The 8,681-nt window shown below is 61.0% G+C and overlaps 1 protein-coding gene across 3 annotated transcripts; it reads left to right on the top strand.

Annotated features, from left to right (window-relative positions):
- The first annotated feature begins 334 nt into the window (after positions 1-334).
- On the top strand, positions 335-7,871 carry SLC39A13 (solute carrier family 39 member 13). 3 transcript variants are annotated; one of them, XM_080640530.1, is made up of 10 exons: positions 335-469; positions 1,878-2,186; positions 3,769-3,882; positions 4,174-4,298; positions 4,701-4,808; positions 4,917-5,006; positions 5,740-5,790; positions 6,123-6,255; positions 6,425-6,524; positions 6,649-7,871. In XM_080640530.1, exons 2-10 carry the CDS (start codon positions 1,886-1,888, stop codon positions 6,722-6,724), a joined length of 1,098 nt encoding a protein of 365 aa, XP_080496656.1. In that variant the 5' UTR covers positions 335-469; positions 1,878-1,885; the 3' UTR covers positions 6,725-7,871. The 3 variants fall into 3 exon arrangements, with proteins under 3 accessions (XP_080496656.1, XP_080496658.1, XP_080496657.1); XM_080640532.1 differs by having other exon boundaries at positions 6,123-6,251; positions 6,649-7,863; XM_080640531.1 differs by lacking the exon at positions 4,701-4,808.
- Positions 7,872-8,681: the final 810 nt, after the last annotated feature.

Raw genomic sequence — 8,681 nt, 5'->3', positions numbered from 1 at the left:
CGCCGGCCGGAGGCTGCGAGTCCGGCAGTCGAGGGCGCCCCCGTGCGGCTTCGGGGGAGACTGCAGCCCGAGAGAAGAAGCGGCGCCGGACCCGCAAGCCCAGCCGCTCGCGGTTCTCGCGGAGCCACCCCTGGCCCTGCCCAGCCTGCTGAGCGCGGTACCCAAGGTTCTCCCACTTCCGCCCGGCCCTCCTCGCCGCCCCTAGTCCGGCCCGAGCGGAAGTGCGCTGGCCGCCCGGATCCCCCATGGCCGCGAAGCGGAAGCGCTCCCGGACAGCCACCCCCACTACACCGTGGCGCACGGCGCCTCGGGTTCCGGACAAGTCCCGAGTGACGTGGCCGCGCGCTGGGGGCGGCTCCGGGCCGGGGGCCGGGCTGCGGGGCCGGGCGGGGCAGGCCCGGGGCGGGGCGCCGCGCCGCAGCTGGATGGCCGGGCCCGCCCGGAGCGCTGCCGCCGCCGCCGCAGCACGGTGAGTGACCGCCCGGCCTCACGGCCCGCGCCTGGGCGGGATGGACCCGGCGATACCCCGACCCCGGCCCGGGGCCGACCTGGGCCTCTCGCCCGGAGCCTGGAGTTAAACTTCCCTGGGCTCCTCTGCCGCCCGCACGTCGCTCCGCATCTCTCCCTTGCTCTCCCCTCCTCGTCCGTCTCACCCACTATCTCTGATCTCTCCCTCTCGACTCTCTTGCTTCTTTCCTTCTCCTCTCAGACTCCGCATCCCCTTCCCCTTTCCCAAACCTCATCTCTGCGTGATCCCCTCATCCCTACGTGACCCGCGTCGGCCTCCAAGCCCGACCTGGCCCTGGCCTCCCTTTCGTCCCCAGTGGAGCCCCGCGGGTTTCATCAGGGTCTCCCGTTCAGGCTTGGAGGTCCTGAACGTGGGCATCTTTTCCAGAGCAGCTGCTTTCCCTCCCTCCCACCTCTAACAGCAGATGAGGAAACTGAGGCAGTGACTATCCAGTCAAGGTCACAGCCAGCACGAGGCAGGGCAGACCGCATTTATACCTCATGCCTGAGTTTCCAGGCTGAACCTCTCTCTTGGTTGACTCACATTTGAGTCCTGTGACCCCGGCTGGGTGCATTCCTGCTGCCCAGTGCTGAGGCCTCCACAGCATAAGGAGGGCGCTGTGCTTCCTCCCTGCCAGGCACGGTTACCTGCATTATCGAGCTCATCTATGTGCACGACCATGTGAGGGAGGCAATACTTATCTTCATCCTATAGACAAGGAGACTGAGGCTGGGGTGAGGGGGGGACACTCCAGGGACTTGCCCACAAGCAGCTGTAAGTTGCCCAGCACCAAGTTAACCGTGGTGCTCTGAGCATCTGTGAGGCAGCTCCAACTGCAGGATCCTTTCTCTTCAGCCCCACCTCCTGTCTGACTCTGTGCCCTGGGGACATTGGGCTCATTTCCTAGGGAGAAGCTCTAATGGTCCTGTCCTAGCTCAGTTGCTTGGTTTCCCAACCTGCACCTCCTAATGTCGCCCATCGAGCTAAATAGTGCCAGCCTCAGTCCCTGGGGTGTCCTCGCCAGTGCACATCCTGGTAGCAAAACCTCCCCTGGCAGCCAAAGGCACCCGGCTGGGCCGGGCCTGCCCTGCCGGTGGCTGAGGGGAACCAGCCAGCGCCTCACCCTGTCATTAGGAAAAGTTTAGCCTCTGGCAGACATGCTGACACAGTCGGAAGCCGGAAGCCGGCTCAGAAGGAAAAAATGTGGTCCTTGGAGTGTGGAGGAGCAGAGCCCTTTCCTCTGTGCACCCACTATTTGGAGCCACAGAAGCCCTGGGTCAGGCAAGCAGGAGGGTTAAGATGCCATATTTCATACACAGGTGTTCAGCCAACCGTGGCAGCTCATGTAAGTGGCCTTTGTGTTTTTCAGCACCTGGCATGCCTGGATGTCCCTGCTCTGGCTGCGGCATGGCGGGCCAAAGGCTCCTCTTCTTCACTGCTGTTGCCCTGCAGCTCCTGGGAGGGGCTGGGGGTTCTCAGCAGGCCCTCCGGAACCGGGGGGCTGCAGCAGCCTGTCGCCTCGATAACAAGGAAAGTGAGTCCTGGGGAGCCCTGCTGAGCGGGGAGAGGCTGGACACCTGGATCTGCTCCCTCCTGGGCTCACTCCTGGTGGGACTCAGCGGGGTCTTCCCACTGCTGGTCATTCCCCTGGAGATGGGGGCCACACTGCGCTCAGAAGGTGGGTGACCCTCCTCTGACACCTTGGGGCAGCCAGCAGCGTGGGAAACATGCTGCTCTTCCCTGGAGAGCTGGGTCTCACGTCCCGGGTTCCAGTGTGTCTGAGGTGGAGGGCGAGGACAGAATACAGTTTCTCACCTTGGTCCTGTGAGACCAGGGCTCACCATGCTCATTTGTTCATTCATTTATGCGTTCTTTTATTCTGAAAGAATAACCACTAGCAAACAGTCACAATAAGCACTATAGATAGTGGTGAGAAATATGGATGTCAGCCCGCCTGGGTTCAAATCTCGGCTCTGCCACTTACCAGCTGGGTACCACTGGGCAAGTTACTTCACTTCCTTCTGCCTCAGGCTCCCAGCCTTAAAAATGGGTAACAATGGTGTCTACCTCATAGGCACTATTGTGACAATTGAATGAGCTCATATCAGTAAGGCACCAGTAAGGTGCAGGGAGAAGGCTGCGTGTGTGCTGGCCCCGTGCTGGGTGTGCCGTGGCCAGCAAAGCACTGCCTCTCCCTTCAGTCTCTGCTCATCATGCAAAAGAGCTCTCCAACTCGAAGCCCCTGGGTCAGCCATACCCAGGAACATGAGAGAGGTTGGTCGCAGGCCTGCCTCTGGGGAGGGGGTCTGGGAGATGGGGGGCCGGCACGGGTGGAGGCTTTCCTTGGCTACCCTTTCGTATGGTGTGCATGTACTGTCTGTCCACAATGGCATGTTGTAATGAAAAGTCCATGAGATCAGGTGGGGAGGTGCCAAAAATACAGATACCTTGTGCTCCCTACCCCAGAGTGTGACACAGTAAGTCTGGACGAGGGCCCCAGGCGCTGTGCTCCCTGTTCATTCTGTCCCTGGGCTGAAGGCTGCTGCCACGGCTGTGGGTGAAGCCCTGCTGTCATGCCTGTTCCTCAGCTCAGTCCCTGCGAGGTCAGGGTAGGGAGGACTTGGATTATTAGCTCCATTTTACAAATGGGAAAGCGCGGGCACAGAGAGGTTCTTGAACCAGCCTGAGGTCACACAGCCTAGAAGCAGCAGCTTCCCCTGGGATAGTTGCTGCCGCACCCCCAAGGTGCCTCTGCCTTCTGGGTCTCAGTTTCTTTCAAACCAAGGGTTTGGACATGGCCCCCTTCAGGCACTTCCAGCTCTGGATGCTGCAAATCGGCAAAAGTCACCACATCTCTGTCACTTTTCTGAGAGTAACAGAGGCTGAGAAAAGAAAATTCCCGTGTAGTGAGTACTCGCTATGTGTACTGAATTCCCACAGGATCCCTATCAGATAGGTACACTTATCCCCAGTTTACTGAAGGGGAAACTGAGTCCCGGGAGCAATCTGCCAAGGGCACCAGCTGGTGGGTTGGAGAGCGGAGCCCTTAACCATGAGGCAGTAGCTCTACAGTCCATCGTCAGGTTGAGGTGTGTTCCTACTGAGCACCCAGCCCAGGAAGGGCGGTGCGCCATGTCCAGCCTCTTAGAGGCTGGCGTTCTGGTTGGGACAACACAAAGAGCCTAGTAATCTAGGTGGGCAGAGGCCGGGCCAGGGTCCCTGGTGGGTCAGCCCCCAGGCCCCGCCTCTCTGCCTTGCAGCTGGGGCCCGACGCCTGAAGCAGCTGCTCAGCTTTGCCCTGGGGGGCCTCTTGGGCAATGTGTTTCTCCACCTGCTGCCCGAGGCCTGGGCCTACACATGCAGTTCCAGCCTTGGTGAGTGAGGTCGCAACCTGGGGGTAGGTAGGGGAGGGTTGGAGGGGGGCTGGTACCCATGCCCAGGGATGGCCTAGGCCCTGCCTGCTCTGCCAGAATGGCTGGCAGAGGGATTCTGGGTATCAGGCTGGGATCTTGCCCTGGCCTCTGTGGGAGTCCCTGGGGCACCGCTGCCCCACCAGCCAATCCTGGCCCCCTGCCTCTGTCCCTACCCTGGACTAGGTCCCATTCCAAATGGCCCCTCTTCTCTGGCCTTGGCTTGGCCTGGTCTGTCATTGCTGCCCCCTGCAGGTGGTGAGAGGCAGAGCCTGCAGCAGCAACAACAACTGGGGCTGTGGGTCATTGCTGGCTTTCTGACCTTCCTGGCTTTGGAAAAGATGTTCCTGGACAGCAAGGAGCAGGAGGGGACCAACCAGGTGAGCCCCAAACCCCAGGACCTGGGTACCTCAGTCTGTTCTGTGGTGGTTCCAGGGCCTGGAGGCCCAGGTTCTGAGGTGAACCCTGAAAAGAGGGTCTCTTGGCCTTTTCTTGGGGCCTCTGGGAGGCCAGGCCAGCTTGTTTGGGGATCTGGGGAGTGACAGCATCAGCCCCTGCCATGGCTTGTTCTCCGACTGATAGCGACGGCAGTGCAGGAGGCGGACAGTCTTTTGAGTTTGAGGGCACCTGGCGGATCAAGCAGCAGAGAAGTCTAGACAGAGAAAAGGGGTGTTCCCTGTCTCTGTTTCTCCATCTCGCTCCCCTTCTGTGTCCACCCTGGCCAAGCGGGGGGCGGGGGGAGGGCATCTAATGTCACCTCTCCCTCCTTCTCCTGGCCCTAGGCCCCCCGCAAAGACCCTGCTGCTGCTGCCGCCGTGCTCAGTGGAGGCCGCTATGTGGCCCAGCCGGCTGCAGAGCCCGGCCTGAGCGCCGTGGTCCAGAGCATCAAAGTGAGTGGCCCACTTAGGGCCCCCTCCTCCTGCAGCCGCCCCACCCAAGTGGCCGCCCAGCTCAGCCCCGCCTGCCCTGTTCAGCGGGCTTTCTCTCCCCTCACCCAGGTCCGTGGCTATCTGAACCTGCTGGCCAACACCATAGACAACTTCACTCATGGGCTGGCTGTGGCTGCCAGCTTCCTGGTGAGCAAGAAGGTGAGTGGGGGTTGGGGCAGGTGGGGCCCAGGCAATTCCAGTGGGAATGATGGTGCTTGTGTTGACCAGTTGGCTCTGCCTCCAAAATAGGTCTCCAGTCCATCACTTCTTGCTCCCTGCATCAGCAACACCCTCATCTGAGCCCCAGTCCTCCCTGTCGCTCTCCTGGACACGGCCTTCTTTTGTCCCGAGACACTGGTCTGTTCTCCTGGCTGCAGACACTCCTTTTTGGGATCCATGCCTCTGCCTGTCTGCTTCCAGATGCTCCCCCACCTTCCTCTGCCCTCTGTCTGCCGACTTGTGAACACCACGCTTTCCCCTCCTTCATGGCCTCTACCTCACTGTTCCATATGCCTGAACGCTCTTCCCCCCACCCTCAACGCTGGCTCCTCTGCCATTAGGCCTTGGCTAAATGTACTTCCTCAGACAGGCCTTTGCTGACCCCTCATCTGATTAGGCCCCATTACTCCTGCCCATGTCACCCAGTCCTCCTCGCCCCCAGCAGCTGTCAGTGAGTGACACGCGGCTCATGTGTTTACTCAGTCCTGGCCTCCCTCCTCCAGACTGTGAGCTTCATGAGGGCAGCTTCCTTGTCTGTTTGATTGGCTGCTGTGTCCCTGGTCACCAAACGGGCCAGGCAGGGTGCTCAGAGCAGAGCAGACACTGGTAGACTGAGTGGACAGGGGGTGCCCTGGCCCTCGGCACAGACCCCCACAGACTCCCCTTCCTGCAGATCGGGCTCCTGACCACCATGGCCATCCTCCTGCATGAGATCCCCCATGAGGTGAGTTCCAGAGGGCCTGGGAGCCCAGCAAGGGGGTGCGGGCTGGGGCCCAGCAAAGGGATGCAGGCTGGGGGCCCCGTGAGGGGTTGCGGGCTGAGGCCCAGCGAGGGGGTGCGGGCTGAGGCCCAGCAAAGGGATGCAGGCTGGGGGCCCCGTGAGGGGGTGCAGGCTGGGGGCCCAGCGAGGGGGTGCGGGCTGAGGCCCAGCAAGGGGATGCAGGCTGGGGCCAGCAGCAGGGCGGGGGCAGGGGCTCGTGTGCGTGACCATCCCCGAGGTGCTCAGGGGGTCTGGTCGTACTGGGGCCCAGAGTGATCCTCTGGACCTTCCCTCAGGTGGGCGACTTTGCCATCCTGCTCCGGGCTGGCTTTGACCGATGGAGCGCAGCCAAGCTACAGCTCTCCACGGCGCTGGGGGGCCTGCTGGGCGCCTGCTTCGCCATCTGTACACAGTCCCCCAAGGGAGTAGGTACGGGCGGGGCGTGTGGTGGTGGCAGGTGGCCATCAGCAGAGGGGTCCCAGCCAAGGGCACACCTGCCCCACCCCGATATTGAGACTGAGTCCTGCCCTCGGTCCCCACTGTGGGAGGGGTGAGGGACCCATGGGCTCCCAGCCAGTCGGGCCTTCTCCCACCGCAGAGGAGACTGTGGCCTGGATCCTGCCTTTCACCTCTGGCGGCTTTCTCTACATCGCCCTGGTGAACGTGCTGCCCGACATCTTGGAGGAAGAAGACCCGTGGTGAGTGACTCATTGGGACTGCCACTCACGGGGCCCTTAGCAGCTGGAGGAGGCGGGACTCTTCTGGCCTCTTACCTGCCCCTCACCCCGTGCCAACCCCTGAGCCCAGCCCCTCTCCCCACAGGCACTCCCTGCAGCAAGTGCTTCTGCTCTGCACGGGGATCGTGGTGATGGTGCTGTTCTCGCTCTTGGTGGAGTAACCGTCCCTGATGCCCGCTCCCCCCACAGCAATAAGAGACTCGGATTTACTCTGTGACTATGTGTGAAGGCAGAGAGGGCGAGTGTCTGAGAGCCAGTGAGCCTCCGACCAGACAAGAGGATGACGCGTGCGTGCGTGCGTGCGTGTGTGTGTGCGTGTGTGTGTGTGTGCACACGTGTGGACAGGTGTGTGAGACCGACACTGTGATCCCTCATGCCCAGGGCCCAATGCCCGCGCCTGCCCCAGCCACACTGTGGTCCTCTCTCCTTGCCACCCTGTCATCTTGCACCTCCCAGAGAGAGCAGTGAGGAATACAGCGTTGGTCCCAAGCAGAGGCCTCTCCCCACGACCCACAGGGGAGTGAAGGGCAGCCCCAGCAGCCCCTTGCTGCAAGGAACCCCAAAGCTGTCTCCCACTGGGCCTCATAGGTCCCTGGCTAAGAGAGTAAACCCCTCTGCTCATGCACCCAGCCCTGGGCAGCCTAGGGGCCGAGGCTGGGGTGAACTCTGCTGCATCCATGGTCGTGGCCCTTCCTTCGCCATCTCTAAAGCCAAAGAAAGGAGAGGCAGGTGCTCTTGCAGCCCCCAGCCCCACTCAGCACTGACAGTCCTACCCTCCCAGCCTGAAGCCGAGAGATGCTTTCTCAGACCTGGGCCAGCTCCCGTCCCCCAGTGAATGCTCCGTGGCAGCACCAGCAGCTCTTGCCACCTCCAGCTGCCAAACAGCAGCCTGCAGGGCAGCCAGCAGCCCTGTGCCAGGGAGACCTCCCGGTCCAGCTCAGTGTAGCTTGCGCCAGCACAGGGGCCAGGCAGATATCCTGGGAGCAGGAAGAGAGGTTCGTGGCTGCCCTCCCTGCTCGGGCCCCTTTTAGGTGGGGGTGGTGAGGGCTCCATGTAGTCAGCACTCAGGAATGTGCTCTGGGAGAATGCTGAAGCCATAATCCCCAGCTATTTCCCTTGGCTGACGCCCAGGTACTCAGCTGGTCCACTCCACAGCCAGGCCCAGCCCTGCTGCTCGACCTCGGACATTCTCAGAAGTGGCCATTAAGAGGGTCTGAATGGTTTCACAGCAGTTTTGCTGATTCCATTTGTATCTGTAAATACTTGTTCTATATATAAGATGCAAATAAATATTATACACAAACTGGCTGCCTCTGTCCTGTGCACCATCCACAGTCGAACAGGGCTTTTCCGGGCGGGCCGCTCCATAGCCCCGCGCCGGCTGGCTGGCCGCCTGCCGGTCTCGTCCCCACCTCCCACCCTTCTGCTTTGTGCTGTCTCTGAACTGTTACCCTTGCAGTGCTTCTCGGAACGGGATAGCATTTCACAGTTTCCTGGCTTGTCTTGTTAGTTTTTTGTCCCAATAAAACAAGCCTGGCACTGTGTTGTAGCCCACACACTCCCAAGGGTGGCCTCATATAGACCTAGGAACTGGCGGCTTTTTCCCAGCCTGCCTCTGAGTAATTTAATCCAGGAAGGGAGCTCCATCCATAAAGGCGTCTCCAGGTTTAGCCTCATTGAAATTATTTTTCATTAAAAAGAAAAACGTCTGAATGTGCTGAGAGCAAGGACAGGACCAGGCACCGGGAGGGGGGGGGTGGGGGGTGGGGGGGGGGGTGCTGCTTCCCCACAGTGCTCTCTATCCAAGCCAAGCAGGACAGCCTCCAGTAGTTAGCAGAGAGCAGCATGTCTGCACAGCATCACTGAGTGTGCTCAGGGGCTGTGAAGCCCGAATTGCTGTACCAGCCTGGCTCTGAATCGTTCCTTTCAGCAAAAAGGGACTCGCTGCTCCTGACTGACACACCGGGACCTGGTGGACCGGCGCCTGATCTGTCAAGGAAGTAACCCAGGCTCCAGCAAGCATCCCCTCCCCTTGGCAGCGCTGGGGCTCCCATGTTGAGCCTCAGGTGGTGTGTGCAGGTTTACTAGGGTGTTGTGGCCAGGTGAATGCTCCCACTG

The sequence above is a fragment of the Plecotus auritus genome (assembly GCF_963455305.1).
Source record: "Plecotus auritus genome assembly, chromosome: 9".
In the NCBI taxonomy this organism is placed as follows: Eukaryota; Metazoa; Chordata; class Mammalia; order Chiroptera; family Vespertilionidae; genus Plecotus; species Plecotus auritus.
The sequence above is the reverse complement of the archived record's forward strand: the minus strand, read 5'-3'. Positions and strand labels throughout refer to the sequence as shown.